Source organism: Electrophorus electricus, chromosome 23 (assembly GCF_013358815.1).
Source record: "Electrophorus electricus isolate fEleEle1 chromosome 23, fEleEle1.pri, whole genome shotgun sequence".
Taxonomy (NCBI): Eukaryota; Metazoa; Chordata; class Actinopteri; order Gymnotiformes; family Gymnotidae; genus Electrophorus; species Electrophorus electricus.
The window spans coordinates 8,014,189-8,030,439 of NC_049557.1; the positions used below are offsets into that span (position 1 = coordinate 8,014,189).

The following is a 16,251-nucleotide window of genomic DNA, read 5'->3' on the forward strand; positions in this document are numbered from 1 at the left end:
ATTCGCAGAAGTGACCCTGTGGTCAGAATGCTATATGTGGTTTCATTATATACGCCATCTACAAGCTTTTCCTTAGTTGTTAACCAACTTGGCCATGCCGAACTAGAACGTTTGGAGCATGACAAATGAATTACGTCCCACGGGAACTGGTGCAGTTTTCCACCAGGCTTCCTCGTGCTGCATTCACGCGGCACATCGACACACAGGCAGGGCATCAGGTAGCGTCCGTGTCTCTGAGTGCACTGCGCTGCAAGAGCGTATTCCAATAAGATCGTGTACATGGCCTCTGGCATTCGAAATTAGCACTTATTGCCTATGCACATAAAAGAATAAAGGACCTTGATTCGCAAAATTGAAGCTAGGGACTTTCTGCTCTTTAAAAATCCTCCAAGTGTTGACCAAATTTAGGATAGAAAATTTTAGTTTAAAAGTACCGTTCTGTTTGCATAATGCATAATAGCAAGGCTAATCCACCCCGCCTGCTGTTGAGTGTGATTTTGTTCCTTTGTAATCGAATCGCTCAACAGTGAAGTCAAGCGGGAAAATTTTTGAATAAGCAGACCCACACCGTTATCACTGTTCCTTCTGCCCTCCCATGCCAGATTATAAACTGTGTGATTCACGCTCATTTTGATTAATATCTTATTGTAAAATGTGCTTACAGTGAAGAAACAAGTTCGTTTTATGTCTGAACCATAAAAGTGCTGATAACAAAATATAGCCCTACGCGGCCTTAATATAGTCAACAAGTCATGTAGTTTTATTACTCAGCACAGTTGGGGAACGCAAGAATTCTTTACGCGGGTAAAAGATATTTCTGTTAAAGCGAGCGGCTTAGCTGGAACGATGTCGAAGCATTCCAATTCTGAGAATCTTTACCCACAGTTTCATTAATATACATATATTCAAAAGACTCTCGGGCATGATTGGGTTAGATTTCAAAACACTCGCAGCAAGTCAAATGTGGTTGGACAGATGCGGTGTGGGCGTGTTCAGAAAGGTAAACTTAAAAAACGTCAACAAAATTGGTGTACATGACTGTCAGGGCGTAGAGGCGCAACCGTGGATCTTCACGTCGTTTATCATTACCCAAGTCGTGGAAACATGGATATTCTGTGCTGAGGGCATTAGCAGAGCTGTTGCTTTGCCGCCTAACTTGTTCGAGGGTTGTTGTGGATATTCCGAAATTGATTTGTGAAAATGTTGGACAAACGTACTGTTGACTTGCGCCGGGACCAAACGGGCGATGCGAGGGGAAAGATTGGTAAGAACTGTTTAGAGATTATTTTCTGGGGAGACTATCGCCAAATATTAGGACGTAACCTAATGTGACTTTAGCTATCTGAATTAGCTAATTGCCAAACCGATGGCACAGAGAAGTTTGAAAGAACATGTTGGTAAACGGTCACATTATTATTATTATTATTATTATTATTATTATTATTATTATTATTATTAGCGGCAGTTCAGCTGCACCACCTAATTTGCTAACTATGTATGGTCACGATTAAGTAAACTGTCGCTTAGTGTTTTTAACGCCAGTGTTTCTGCACTTACAGCGAAGGAGCCATTTGACAAACAATACAAAGTTGGAGCGCTCATCGGAAGCGGAGGATTTGGTTCCGTGTTCTCTGGACAGCGCATCTCAGATGGGTTACAGGTATACAATCAATAAAACTCCAAGATTACACAATAAAGATGTTTCTATGTATTTTAGAGCTTCTTTTAAATTATTTTCAATATATTTCAGGTTGCAATCAAACAAATATCCAGTGACAGAGTACAACAGTGGGCAAGACTGGTGAGTCAAACCGCTTGTTCTTTCCTTATTTTAGCAGAAAACGTTTGAATTCAATAATTGGTGGTAATGGACTGTTAATTAAAGTGACTGTGTAATTTGTAGTCAATTGATATCAGTCAGCGACCTCTACTGGTAGCACATGTTCCCATTCCACAGCTAGTGACGTAGTGGATAGTGACGTTGATGGAGTTTTCAAAACGTCCCACGAGGATGTCAAAAGTATTTCCCCTCTTGTGGCGTTTTATTTTTGACATTTTTTTTAAAGGCCAAGTGATGTCCCATAGGCTGAAGGTCAATACATGTTTAGTATTTGGCCTTCTGTTAAATTTATACCACATCAATATCCAGTGTTGTAAAGCAAACTCCAGTCACAGTACATGTTTTGCTATGAAATCCTCTATTAGGTCTTTCACCTTGGTAACAGATTTTAAAAAAGGAATCATGTTTTGAGCAGTCTCGCAATAAGCAGCATACAGACCAAAAGCTCATCACCGCTTCCTCTGTCTCTCGTAGCCTGACGAATCAAGCCTAGTTCCCATGGAGATCGCCCTCCTGCTTCAGCTGGGAGGCGGGGCAGCGGTGGGCCCCTATCACCGTGGCATCATCCGGATGCTGGATTGGTTTGAGGTGCCAAGTCAGGGGTTCCTCATCGTGTTCGAGAGACCACAGCCATGTCAAGACCTCTTCGACTTCATCACTGAGCGCGGTTCTGTGGAAGAGCCCATCGCTCAGCGGTACGACCAACCCCCCTCCCCGCACACACACCCCAAAGCCACCGGATATAACTTGTTTTATTTTCACCATTCTACCATATGAAACCGCAGTCAGAGTTTTTCATTTTTAAATGACTGGTTTGTGTTCTTTTGGCAGGTTTTTGAAACAGGTAGTCGAAGCCCTTAAGTTTTGTCATTCAAGAGGGATTGTGCATCGGGACATCAAAGATGAGAACATCCTTGTGGACACACGGACTGGTGACATCAAAATCATCGACTTTGGATCTGGAGCTCTGATTAAAGACTCTGCCTACACTGATTTTGAAGGTAAGGGGGCCCAGTTTCCTGAACTTGCCTAAACATATCTTTACCATCAAGCTCACAGTATTTTCAGACAACACACAACAGTTTCAGACATTTACGTAATTGCCCTGACGTGTTACCAAAAGCCCAACGCTCCCTCTTCGCTTATAGGGACCAGAGTTTACAGTCCGCCAGAGTGGATCCTGCATCAGCGATATGAGGCCCTCCCTCTCACAGTCTGGTCTCTGGGGGTCCTGCTGTTTGACATGGTCTGCGGGGACATTCCGTTTGAGAGGGACAGGGACATCATCCAGGCCACTCCCAGCTTCACTAGGCGCATATCCAAAGGTGAGTGTCCCCTTGGCCTCCTTTTTTCTAATGGAGCAACAACAACCACCATTCAGTAGGGGTTTTTTGTTTTCAAACTGCTTACTGACTGGTGCTATTGTCCTGTCGTCTTGCAGAATGCCAGTCTCTGATTCACTGGTGCCTAGCCTACCGAGCAGAAGATCGCCCTACCTTGGAGCAGATATTGGAGCATCCCTGGATGGTGGAGAGTTTGGAGGACTTTGGGGATTTGCAAGAGGAGAGTAATATTGCTCCGAGCCTTTAAATTGTTCCAGACTGAAGGCGACTTTAGAAACGGCTCTTACCCTGTTCACACACTGGACTTCTGTCAAACTGGTTCCCATCACCTCCTTATTTATCATTCCCATTTTCACTTTACTTTTTTTTTTTTTTTTTTGGTGTAGTGTTGTCTCCCTGCCATGTGGCCTACGCCTGATCTTCAACTCTTCATGTGGGGTCCCTGTCTACAATCTAAACAACTGCACACGGAACTGGAGTTGGAGTTCTTTTCATATCCTATTTATTACTGGTTATTTATTGGCACGGATACATAAGACCTATTTATCATCAAGGACTGATGAAATTTCCGAAGTTATCCAAGCAGCTGTGTTCTGCTGTTGTAAGCTCTAACAGACTTAGGGGTGTTGTGTCATTGACTAAAACGTCACTTAATGAGACCTTGTCAGTGCCTGGTTTTACAGGTCCTTTGTATAAGTTTATTCTTCCCTCGTTCTAAGAGGTGAATGCAGTCTTTGGATCCAATATCGAGTTGTCTCCTGCTGGGAATTCTAACATGATGGAAATTCCCAGCAATGTGAATCTGTTTTGCACCTGCGAGAGTGATCATTGGAAGGTTGTAAATGGAGAAAAGACATTCCCATGAATCTTGCTTGGTTTAAATGACACAGTTCACTAAATGGCCCTATGGGAGATATTAACAAGGTGCCTTTTGATTTCTGCCTCTGTGCTCTATCAAAGTGTGCTAAAGTCTTAGAAATAACTTCAAGAATGTAAGCAAGCAAATTTGTGGATGGGACTGTTTACATTGTGTGCGCGTTCATTTATGCGCGTTCGTGTGTGTAGTGTGTATGCTGAATGGTGCCCTTGCTCAACCCAGAGGATCAAATGTGGGTTTTTGGTTTCCCCTTCAGTCTCTATGAGTCATGTCTGAGGCTGATGTTCCAAAATGGTCCATCCCTTTGGATTCTTAACCTGCACTGGCATAAAAACATAGGATTCGTTTTTTGTAAGAAATTAGAAGCCTGATTCTTGTTCTTTTATGTTTTGTAATTGTTAAATGTGGACCTTTTGCTAGTGCAACAATGGATATTTAGTTTGGGACTATTATGTTTTGACAGGTGTTTTTTATTTTGTTTTTTTCCGACCTGTTTTATCAAATTTTGAAATCCTTGCTAATTTGCTTGGGTTTGCACAACAATTTTGCTGTAAATACTTGTGTATTGTATTTTGTAATGTGGCACCAGTCACATGACCTTATTTAAAATTAAATAACAAATTTTACATCTAAAATTTATTTTGTCTTGATGCATCCGAAAATGCAATGGGAGTTCGTCAATAGCCACAGTTATTAGGTGTCACGTCGGCTTGTGGTAGTCATATGACTATCAGTGGTGATGGAAAACCAGTATCACACAGTGAAATATACACACAACAGCCACCTTAATAAACACCTTCCTTGTACATACACTCACTGGCCAGATTATTTGTTTGTGCACAGTTGCGGATTGTAGACCGTTGCATCTAATGCTCATCGGTCATTCTCTACCCCATCCCTCACTGGTCAGTTCCGGGGTGTTGTATCGAGTAGGCTGTTTTAGCACGGCATTAACACTACTGTGGTAGTGGCCCTACGTGTTGCGCTGTATGAGGTGCAGCACTTGCTGGGGATTTTACACATGTCAGTACAGAGGAGGTTTGACAAGGGTCAGGCACCTAAAATACCCAGCCAGCAACAGTCTTGCGGCCAGAAGCTGACCACTGCTTAAAACCTACAGGATGCCTAATAAACTATGCAAGGCAACAAATAAAAATATAGACTCTAATTGCACACCTACATGGTGTTTCTCATGAAGTGACTAGGGTGAGAGAGAGAGAGAGAGAGAGAGAGAGAGAGAGAGAGAGAGAGAGAGAGAGAGAGTGTGTGTGTGTATAAAAAATATTTTCCAACATCACTCCTTGGTGATAGGTTCTACAATCATAAGCTTCGATAAATGGTAGTGTTCTGTTCTATAATAGTGATTATAGAGTTTTCATGTTATGTTTTATAGCAAGATTTACATCAATGGAATATAAACTCAACAGCTACTTTAACAGAAACAACTGTCATACCTACAATCATTGGACACTTTATTTGGTTATAGGTACATTTACTGTTTGCATATCACTATTCAGGGATGTCCTCGTCCCCCTTCATAAGTGGTCCATAAACACTTACATGGTACTGGCTGTGAGTGTTTGAGCTAGTTCATATCCACCAGACACATTAGGGTTGCTGGGAATTTACATATTACACCATGTCGCTTCTAGGGTAAGATTGAGTCACCACCCAATATAAGTCCTGTAGTCAAAAACTGAATACTGAACTGGTGGATGACCACAAACTGCAGTGAGTATGAATAGCACACTCTTAACTGTACACGAACAAGGCCTTTCTAATAAGGTGGTTGGTGGTATTTACGTTTAACACAAGGTTTAAGCATAAAGTTTATATCATAGTGGTCTGTGTTTATTGTATCATAGCTAATAACTTGGCTTTTAAGGTGCTCTATATGTGTATGTGTATGTGGCTTGACTTGACTTTATTTGACTACTGTGCCACATAGTGGCAAATAAACGAAAAGCATGCTCCCGACCGCGAAGCTATTCTATAACCATTGTTTGTCTAACACAAAGGCTGTATGGTCTGACACTAGATAGCTATTATTTTATTTATATTATATTATAATTATGGAACGCTTGAGATTAAATGAAGGTCGATACATTTGTAAAAGATATTATATTGGATTACAAGCCATGCCTTGCTCATCATACAATTGACGTCAAACTTCATTTCTCACTAAAAACAACTTGAGCTGAACTCGTTATTATAGACCGTCTCCACCTAACGTGAACGTCACATGTTCAAGCTTAACACCCGAGAAATTCCCCCGGGCCAGCAGGTGGCAGTCCGCGGCGACATGTGGTAACCAGCTTCTCGTACGTGACCGAAGGAGCGCGCGAGGTCCTCGGATAGGACGTAACGAGGAAACGATGGTTGTTGGCGAAAACGTCGGCGCTCGCGGCGGAACGCACGGTCTTCTCTCAGGATTTTCGCCTCCTGATCGCTACGAAATGGCGACCTCAGAAACGATTTAGTCGGTGTTTTGTTTTGGTTTTTTTTTTTTTTTTTTTTTTTTTTTTTAAATTTACCTCACAGTCAGCCAGGAACACTGACGCTAGTCTGAGACTTGGCTTTAGCTGGCTGGTTTAGCTAGTCAGACGCGAGTGCTGAACCGTAGGGGCTTGGGTAGCTAGCTAGCTGGGCTAAGAGCCGTGCCGGAGCCGTTGGACGTGGATGTGGACATGGCAGCGGGAAGCGAAGGTCCCGGCTCAGCGGGCGCTGAAGACAAGACCCCCTCCTGCAGACAAGGACAAGGAGAAGGTGAAGGTACGAGCCCTGCTGCGAAAACGACTGCCAGTGGTCTGACCGCTTGCTTCATCCGTGCAGTGTAGCTCTCGTCCTTGGTTGAATCAAATTGGTTTACCTGATTGTAGCCGCTTCATTCTCTGCGAGGACCTGTGTAACATGGTGATAAAATGCATATTCTTCTGTCTACTAGTACGATCTTCTTGGATAATCTTAAATGGCTGTCAAAAAGATAGAAGGACGGATGCCTTGTTACGAGCAGTTTGTGTAAATACGTTGGTTTTCGTGAGTTTTGTTAAGCAAGAAATTGGGATCGTGGCCACGTAGGGCACCGGGTGAGCACCTCTGACGCGGACTGTACGTGGCGTGAATGGACTGTTGGACACCTTTAAGAAGGATGACAAGCTAGATTAGATGGCTTGTGCGTTCGGTTCAATGTGAATGGGCAACACAAACATGAGGCATTTGTGAAATGTGTGCTGTAAAGGCACATTGATATAGTCTCTTGTCATTACCTCCTTGAGATCATAGTGCTTTTAACCCACATTCCATTTCTGTGTGTTGTGACATGACATTCAAAGAATTCAGGCAAAAGTCTAAATACTTGAGGAAAGAACTCTTGTAATGCAGAAGAAACATGGCACTACAAAAGAAATGGTTACTGGTTTTACTGTTATTCTGTGATGTTAAACCTAACGATCGTCAAACTGAAAAAAATCTTTTTTAAAAGGCAATAACCTCATTCAGTTACCTTCTTTTTAAAAAGTTTATGGTTGAAGTAAGAGCCTACTGTTAGAGTTTTTGTAAAGCCCACACTGGGACAGATCCGGAATATACTGTATAGGATGTTTGTATTAGTGCTTTGTAAACATTGCTGCAGCACAATATTTCAACACTGGGATAATACTCAATCTGCCAAAGCTCTTCAAAATGATAGTACATTTTTACCCATTCCATTTTTGACATTAACAAGGTCCATTTTCTAGAGTTCCAGACATACATGTTTTTCCATCCTTTGTTCTGCTGTCAGGCCTTTGAATGTACCCAAATTCCCTTTGCATGGTTACTAGAAAGTTCTTTTGTTTGACTTGTTTGAAGAACCTGTCAGCCTAGTCATCCTGTATGATTATGTAATATGAATGAACTGGTATAAGCTGCCTTGCCACATACAGGCCTGTTGACACAGGGAACATGGCCGACTATGAAAGGGCTGGGCGGGTTGGATGCTTAACTGACATCAGAATTCATGAATGGAGCGTTTGTAGCTGTAGCATGGTGCGTTGCCAAGGTGAGGAATGCAAACCTCCTTACTTAACTGCAGGCAAGCCAGGTTCAGCAGCAGACACAGCAAACCTCTGTACACTTAGTCCCTGTTATGTTGTTATTGAACAGTTTAGTATTTCTTGAGAGAGAAACCTTTCTACTATAGTGTTCAGTAAGGGCCATTTGTCTAAATGATGTAATGACTGTTTAAAAGTGTCATTAGGTGTTATTAAAGGATTAATAAGGTTGTTGTTTGTTCTTGTCTTACAGTTATATCATAGTGCCTCTTTGTTAGCAGCCCAGGCCTCATGTCTGTGTGACGCAGAACTTTAGCCTCAGGTGACCAGGTGGAGGCTGGTCCACTGATGTCCATGCTCAAACCACTGCTCTTTGTATGGAATCAGATGTCCACGGCCATGGTTCCAATACTTGAATTCTGTGCACTCCCATACTAACGAACAATAGAGACGTATACTTGACGGTTGAGAACACTAGACATGGTGAACATAATGAAGGCAGGCCTATGTGCTCTCAGAACTGGTTTGGCAGACACTTTCTATCAGCTATTTTTTGTTCACAAACATGCAACACAACACTACACACGACCTGCCACAGTGTAAGATATTTCATTAACTTCACAAAACAAACTGGCCCATAGGCTAGTAATGCATGGCCGCTAGGATGCAGTGTATTGTCACGGGAAGCAGGCACAGTAACCCCAGATAGGCAGGGTCTTCCCGTGGCATGTTCCTGCGTTGTCTCTGATGTGGAACTGTCCCGGTCCTGATTGGCTCTCACCTTCCCCTGCAGCTAACCGGAGGCTGAAGTACATCAGCTTGGCTGTCCTAGTGATCCAGAATGCCTCACTCATCCTCAGCATCCGCTACGTACGCACGCTGCCGGGAGACCACTTCTTCACCACGTCCGCCGTGGTCATGGCCGAGATCCTGAAGGTCCTCACCTGCCTCATCATCCTCCTGGCTCAGAGGAGAGGTGTGTCTCCGAGGCCTTGGGCTAATTCTCTGCCGCCTCATTTGGTCCTGGTGCAAAGTGCCTGGGGAATCTGTCAAAGCTCTTTAAACCGATAGAATGAAATCATGGATTAAACTGTGAATTTGGTGCTAAATGATGTCTTCTTCTGTCTGCAAATGCAGGAAATATCAGGGCCTTTGTGACCTTGCTGTACGACTCTATAGTGGTCCAGTATCGGGATACGCTGAAGTTATCGGTTCCGTCACTTATCTACACCTTACAGAACAACCTGCAGTATGTAGCCATCTCCAATTTACCAGCAGCCACTTTCCAGGTAAGCTCTACCTTGCTGGTGTTGTATGTCTGTCGTTCTCCGTCCTTGTGTCTCTTGCTTCGCCTGGTGTACACTGGCAGTATGGACATACAAGGTACGTGGATACATGGGTGGTGCAGGGTAGGCCATCTGGTTTTGAATCATCTTGTAAATAATTAACATTGTTAGTAAATCAATACTCAATAAGATCCAAGTTTAGATTAATTTGAATTTATGATGGGTTTTGTAGACAATTAGTGTTACATATGATACTGTGTTCACAAAGTTGTGTACACGACCTGCAGAGGTACAGCTGCACATGTGACGGGCTTTTCTTTCCTCCCTTTCTCACTTTTTCCCTGTCTCTGCTTTTCTCTTGATTTCTCTCTCTGTATAGTTTTGCTATATGAATGTTTGTTTTTTTCTCTCTGATCATCTGTCTCCCGTTGTCTTCTCCTCCCCGTACCCGCCCACGTCTGCAGGTGACGTACCAGCTGAAGATCTTGACCACGGCGCTCTTCTCCGTGCTGATGCTGCGGAAGAGCCTGTCTCGGGTGCAGTGGCTCTCCCTGCTGCTGCTCTTCACCGGTGTGGCCATCGTCCAGGTGGAGCAGGACGGCAGCAAGCAGAAGGAGGCAGCGGTGTCGCCCGCAACCCAGAGCTACGTCAAGGGCCTGCTGGCTGTGGTGGTGTCGTGCCTGTCGTCAGGCTTCGCCGGCGTCTACTTCGAGAAGATCCTGAAGGGCAGCTCGGCGTCAGTGTGGCTCCGCAACGTGCAGTTGGGCATCTTTGGCACGCTGCTGGGCCTCCTGGGCATGTGGTGGAACGATGGAGCCGCCGTGGCCGAGAAGGGCTTCTTGTTCGGCTACACGCCCATGGTGTGGGGCGTGATCTTCAACCAGGCGTTCGGCGGCCTCCTGGTGGCCGTGGTGGTGAAGTACGCGGACAACATCCTCAAAGGCTTCGCCACCTCCTTCTCCATCATCGTGTCCACAGTCACGTCCGTCTACCTGTTCGGCTTCCACGTGGACCTGCTGTTTACGCTCGGCGCCGGCCTCGTTATCGCCGCCGTGTACATGTACAGCCTGCCGAAGGCTGTGGCCCTGCCCCCCAGCCTTGGCTCCGCCGCTTCTTCCTGCAGCCACGGAGATTCGAGGATGGAAGCATTCCTTCCAAAGTCAGTGCTGGTGAAATGAGCTTATCTGTGACATGCTCTCTCTGCACCCCCTCTTACTCCCCACACTACGTCTTCATCCCCCATAGCCTTTTTTTTTTTTTTTTTCTTTTCCAGTAACCCCTCTCCAACGTGTCATCTTAACTCTCCCCGCTGCTCTGGGCTCGACTTTGGGGCACCTGCTCTCTCCTTCTTGCTGGTGTGAGAAGCTTATGCAAGCGTGTGCAAGCATGTGGGGGGCTGTGAGCCGTGGCTGGCTGCATGTGCCTAGAGGAGGTGGAGAAGTTCTGGTTCAGAAAAGTAAAAGCCCTGCCAGGATCTGTCGCCTTCACCCGATTTCACTCATTTCTTCCTGCCTGGTGGCACGAGCTAACTGGCACATCCGGGCAATTCGAAGGAACACCTGGGGAGGACTTTTACTTTTGAAACTCAACTGCCCATCTGTGGTGCACAGTCATGGTGATGGGGCAGATTACCGAGCTCTGCTAGCTGACTCAGACCCCATCAAAGGAGGCCAGCTCCGCTCTACCTGAGTTCACTCCCAGCCCTGCTTGTGGGACACCAGGCTCTCAGTTTCACGCAGTCCTGAAAATCTTACTGAACTGCGTCAGGTGTGTTTGGAACAGCAGTCGTGCATCTGCAGGACGTGGGTTGTTCGCATCTCGTAATGTTGCCTGTCAGACTTTTAAATGCCTTGCAGCTTTTGTGACCAATTCTCTAGAAGTAGCCATTTCAGAAGCGCTGTCGTTACTCTGTGTACGCTGAGATCGCTTAGACTGATCTCAGTCTGGTAGGGCATCTACTCCCCTGCGCCTTAAACACCCTTCTCCTGTTAACACGGAAAGGCTCGCTGCACGCCTGCGTGCACAAGGCAAACATGTTTATTAGGATTCCAAAGATGCGCAAGTTACTGACATTCCATCAGAGCACCTTGCCTAACAGGAATATGGGTGTTGTGAGCTAAATCTGCGTTTTGGGTGGCTTGTTTCATACGCAGCGTCCCAGTCAGCTCCAGCCCCCAGCAGACCTGGACCAGGCTGCTGCACTGACACTAGGACCTTGGTCGCACCTCCAACAGAGGGCTGTAGGGGGCTCCACGAGACACATGTTTTGGCGGGCTTCGCTGGCACCTCTTGCAGCTTGACGGGGTGTGCCATTTACTAGGAGTACTATGACTGAAGGCGTCATAAATTAGTTTACATATTTAGTTGACATATTCCTACTGATTGCTTCTAACTTTATTTAGGAAGTACCCTCTTCTTGCTTTTGTTTAGTGTAGGGTGTTGAGTGCTAATATAACAATCAGGAAGTAATGTTATCTGCAGGCAGGTCTCAATTCTGAGAAACGTGTCATTCTGATACTATCACACGCCCACATAGTGTTTGCATCCCAGGGCCATTTAATAAGACAGTACTTTGGACTGCCTGAGGGAAGTGGTGTTTACTCTGCACCAACACGCCTGATTCAGCTAACGCTGGGGTCTGGGAGTCGACTTGGGTGTGTTTGAGTGGAGGGTGTGATGGGTTGCACAGTGTTCTGGCCCTCCAGGTCTGGATCTGAGTAAGTGATCTGAATCAATAGAACAGAACCCCAGAGCAGGCTCAGTTGAGCCCCAATGGTGTTCGTTTGACACTGTGGGAAATTCATTTGAAACTCACCCATAAATGAAATGGAAGTGACTTGCTGGAAGGAGAGGAAAGTGGGAAGAGTGAGTGTGAGTGTGAGTGCCGTCTGAAATACTTCTCGCATGCCCATATATACATATATAGAAGGTCCTATATAGAAGTTTCCTACTTCTCACTTGTATGGAAGTCAGAAATTCTTTTTATTAACTCTAAGGACGATGATAAGCTTTTTTTTTCTTTTTTTTTTTTTCTCCTAAGCATGTGTAATCTTTAAACTGAATCCTGGCAAAACTACTACCCTAGGAAACAATGCAACAATATATAGCATAAATGAATTCTTCAGGTTATACAGTATGTCAACATAGAATTTCTCATTTGTTCCAAGAGTCCTATTTTGTTATGCATAAATGGTGCACCCTTAGTATGAACTTACTTACCCCTATTCCAACCAGATAGCTGTGTGTGTGTGGGGGGGGGGTGGGGGTGGGGGCGTGTGAATGGGGGCAGGTTAGATTTGCTTCACCAGTGCTAAGAAATGGTTAATGCTGTGCCTTTCTCAATGCAATTGTGACTATACAGTAACTACCAATGTCAAGAGAGTTTTACGATTGTAATATAAAATAATATCCTAATTATTTTATTTTCTTCTTCCTCACATAAATTAAGACTGGATGTTTTCCATGTTTCACATTGTACAATTAAATTATTTTGTGCAAATATTTGATACAAATATGCCAAAATTGTTCTCACATTAGGATATTTTTTTAAGCTAAAAGGTTACAGAGTTGTAAACATGTCTAAGATGTACACTTGAGGTACATGTCTAAGAAGATGTACACGTTTTGTTTTCTTTTTTCATTTTTTGTGCACATAATGTATTTGCCAGTTATTTTGGTGACGTAAAGGTGAAGGATAAATAAGTATTTGGGGGGAGGTGGGGGTCTTGGCATATGGCTGTTTTATATTTATATCTGAAGGATGTTCTGTGGTTTTCATGCTCTTTTTTTAATTTTAGAATGATGTTTTTATTTTGAAATGATTGTTTCTGGGTTCTCGGGGGAAGCTGTCAAAGCTGCATCTAATGGCCCCAGATCTATTCATTGTTTGAGGAGGGTCTCAGTAATGTGGTACATTTTGTAGGTTTTGGGAGATCTGTTTGACTGTCTTGATTTTTCAAAGTGTGTTTACTCTGTTTGGGGTACCAGTAGACTAAGGAGCCAGTGACCACAGGCAACTTGTTGGTGTGTGTGCGTGTGTGTGTGTGTGTGTGTGTGTGTGTGTGCGTGTGCGTGCGTGTGTGCGTGCATGCGTGTGTTTTGTGTGAAATAAAGATAGCATTTTCAGGGGTGAGAGAATTCACTAAAGCCATATTCTGACAGCAAGGTCCTGAGTTACCAACCCCACTAGCCACTGGGTGTGTTTTGTCATCTAACCTGTATACTGTATATGTACTTAATATGTACTTCCATATGTGTTACATGTAGTCAGTATACATGGTACCCAATAACTGGGTGGTTTACATCATCCAGCTGCCTGTCATGGACTTGGTAGTGTCATGGCCTGTGCTCTTTTAGCAAAAACTACTTGTCCTAGTGAGTCCGGCCCTGTGTACATGTTTGTCCTATCCAGTCCTATCCTTCATACAGACCTTTCACTGGTGTCAGTGGAAGGTTAAAATGAAGGTTAAAGTCAAGCACATGTAGGCTTTGTGGCGTCAGGACATGGCCATGAGACTCTACTAATCTTTAGTCATGAACCCTAAGGTTGAGGAAAGGAGTAGAAATATGATCTCATTTCCCCTCCACAGTCAGCTTTGGCTAATGTATGCACACATCCGCATGTCTTCTTTGTGTTCTAACTAACATTGTGGAACTGCATGTTTTAAAGTACATATCATGAAGATTCAGTTCAATTTTCTGTTTTTTATTTCAAACCCAACCACACAGGCCAGTTCTTCAGTCTGAGGTTACTTGGGGATGTTTGACACTACATGTGTTCAGTAGTTCTAAGGTGCCATGTCTCTGGCACTATGATGGCTTTGTAAATACTCTGTTTAAAAAAAAAAAAAAAAAAAAAAAAAAAAAAAAATTGGGGGTGGGGGGGAAAGCAGCTTTTGCTGGCTTGATTTTACTTAGTAGCCTCCTTTTTTTGAGGCTCATAATAAACATCAAATAGTGATCACTTCCTGTTTCTTATCTGAGCCTCAAAACTGATTGTGTCTTCATTAATAGCCCCCTTAAAAATACAGAAATAGTTAGTGTCGTATCAGTATAGTCTGAAGAATGATTGGAAGAACCTACCAGATTAAAGGTAAGATGATTCTAGCTGGCAAACATGCTGAAAATTACAGCTTGTGTTTTAGTATGACCACACCACAGACTTTCTTGAATAAGGAATTTACAAACCTGATCTTTTGGTCTTTTAAGAAGTGCATGAACAAGATTAGACTGGGCCAGTATTTTTCTTAGAGTTGTGACATTTCCAGGTTGGCATGATATATGTATAAGGTATTTGTGACATCAAAAGATTGATCTCAGAACCGTTAGTTTCCATTAGATGTAGTTATACATGCTGCAGTATAGGCTGGGGTGGAATTCAGCAGCAAATTGGATAGGCATATGGAACAATCACATGTAAAGTGATCGCTGGGAAGAAAATATTTTTAGTTTATTGTTTCAAACAATGAGAAGAAGTGTGAAAGCAAACAAGTAGGTGCTGATTCCAAAAAGCTAATTAATCATATAGAAGTATAGTACTTAGACAGCTTCATCAGCCAAAGACATTCTTGTTATTGTTTGGTCATGTGGCATAAACATCTGGGTATTTATTGTCATCTCTCTTAGAGCCCCGGGGAAAGAGAAAGGAAGCTGAAATGTGAAACATCTACAAGGAAGGAGGAATTGGCAGCTGAAATGAGAAACATCTATGAGAGAGTGGAGGGGCCAAGAACCTATGCCTTATGATCCCACACCCAGCAGAACCTATGCCTTATGATCCCACACCCAGCAGAAACAGAAAAGAAGAACTTCCACAAAAGTACCTCAGTGTAACAACAGTATTAGATTGACAACCAGTTTTGATAACGTTTTTAGTCACAGTTCATAATGTAATAATTGTACTAGGAAACTAGAAGAATGTTGTGTTTTTTTAAAGACTTTTACTACATTCCATTGAAGTGGTTGTTGGGACTTTTAAACTTGGTCCATGGCTAAAAGGTTACTGCTGAATACCTTTTTGCTTTGGACACAGATTAAACCTAGGTAATTTTCAGTCCAGTCCATGAAGTATTGAAAAAAGTAGTTTCAAAATCAGGCCTCAGCACAGTGTTGCCCAGTACCAGAAGAAAGAACACACTGCCTCATGAGATTGAAGTTCAAGAACATGAATTTAAAGTGCTTTATTTCTATGTGTAGTATGTTTTAGATGTAGTATAGTTTTGTCTTTTGTTATGTGAATGTGCCTAAAATCTATTATCTATTTTTTCAACTTTTACTTAGGCCTTAGGTTCTTTTTTTTATTAATGGATTTCAGAGCAATATTTTATGCTTTCTGTATTCATTTTGTACACTACAATTTACATGATGGACACCAATATTCTGCATCTGCTGCCAAAACTATACAATGTTTTATCAAATGTTTTGTTAATGATTGTATGTGTGTATGTGTGTGTGTATGTATATATACATATATATGTATATGTATATATATATATATATATATATATATATATATATATAGAGAGAGAGAGAGAGAGAGAGAGAGAGAGAGAGAGAGAGAGAGAGAGAAAAACACACTCCTGGTCACTGACTTCTGTATCAGTGTGAACATAAATGTTATAACAATAATAATTATAATAATGATTTATTATTATATTAACTTATTGCCGACCCCTGGTGGCACTTGAGCCTCTTGAACTATTTCGCTATTACTGTATGTTGCGGCAAAAATTCATAGACGGTGCTAATTAGTTTAACACTTTTGAATGGTTTATCAGTACTGAAGTGATGTATACGTTTAAATAAACACTTTTTCCTTTGATATTTCCCCTTAATGTGACCGATAAGCCTCGTCTTGTACTAAATCACAGCTCGT

At 43.0% G+C, this 16,251-nt stretch overlaps 2 protein-coding genes across 3 annotated transcripts; both read left to right on the top strand.

The window, feature by feature from the left end:
• Window positions 1–1,041: 1,041 nt before the first annotated feature.
• pim2 (Pim-2 proto-oncogene, serine/threonine kinase) lies at window positions 1,042–4,695 on the top strand. Its single transcript, XM_027023567.2, has 7 exons — window positions 1,042–1,264; window positions 1,560–1,660; window positions 1,751–1,801; window positions 2,315–2,535; window positions 2,672–2,841; window positions 2,989–3,165; window positions 3,282–4,695. Exons 1-7 carry the CDS (start codon window positions 1,201–1,203, stop codon window positions 3,428–3,430), a joined length of 933 nt encoding a protein of 310 aa, XP_026879368.1. The 5' UTR covers window positions 1,042–1,200; the 3' UTR covers window positions 3,431–4,695.
• A 1,755-nt stretch (window positions 4,696–6,450) lies between these two features.
• On the top strand, window positions 6,451–15,824 carry slc35a2 (solute carrier family 35 member 2). 2 transcript variants are annotated; one of them, XM_027023566.2, is made up of 5 exons: window positions 6,451–6,832; window positions 8,885–9,067; window positions 9,229–9,380; window positions 9,842–10,536; window positions 15,003–15,824. In XM_027023566.2, the coding sequence occupies exons 1-5, from the start codon at window positions 6,748–6,750 to the stop codon at window positions 15,028–15,030; spliced, it is 1,143 nt and encodes a 380-aa protein (XP_026879367.2). In that variant the 5' UTR covers window positions 6,451–6,747; the 3' UTR covers window positions 15,031–15,824. The 2 variants fall into 2 exon arrangements, with proteins under 2 accessions (XP_026879367.2, XP_026879365.2); XM_027023564.2 differs by lacking the exon at window positions 15,003–15,824 and adding an exon at window positions 10,651–12,616.
• Window positions 15,825–16,251: the final 427 nt, after the last annotated feature.

Coding starts and splice junctions, on each gene's coding strand:
- slc35a2 (XM_027023564.2), top strand. CDS start 6,748: ATGGCAGCGGGAAGCGAAGGTCCCGGCTCAGCGGGCGCTGAAGACAAG. Junction 6,833..8,884: donor AGGACAAGGAGAAGGTGAAG/GTACGAGCCCTG, acceptor CTTCCCCTGCAG/CTAACCGGAGGCTGAAGTAC. Junction 9,381..9,841: donor TACCAGCAGCCACTTTCCAG/GTAAGCTCTACC, acceptor CCACGTCTGCAG/GTGACGTACCAGCTGAAGAT.
- pim2 (XM_027023567.2), top strand. CDS start 1,201: ATGTTGGACAAACGTACTGTTGACTTGCGCCGGGACCAAACGGGCGAT. Junction 1,661..1,750: donor GCATCTCAGATGGGTTACAG/GTATACAATCAA, acceptor AATATATTTCAG/GTTGCAATCAAACAAATATC. Junction 1,802..2,314: donor TACAACAGTGGGCAAGACTG/GTGAGTCAAACC, acceptor TGTCTCTCGTAG/CCTGACGAATCAAGCCTAGT.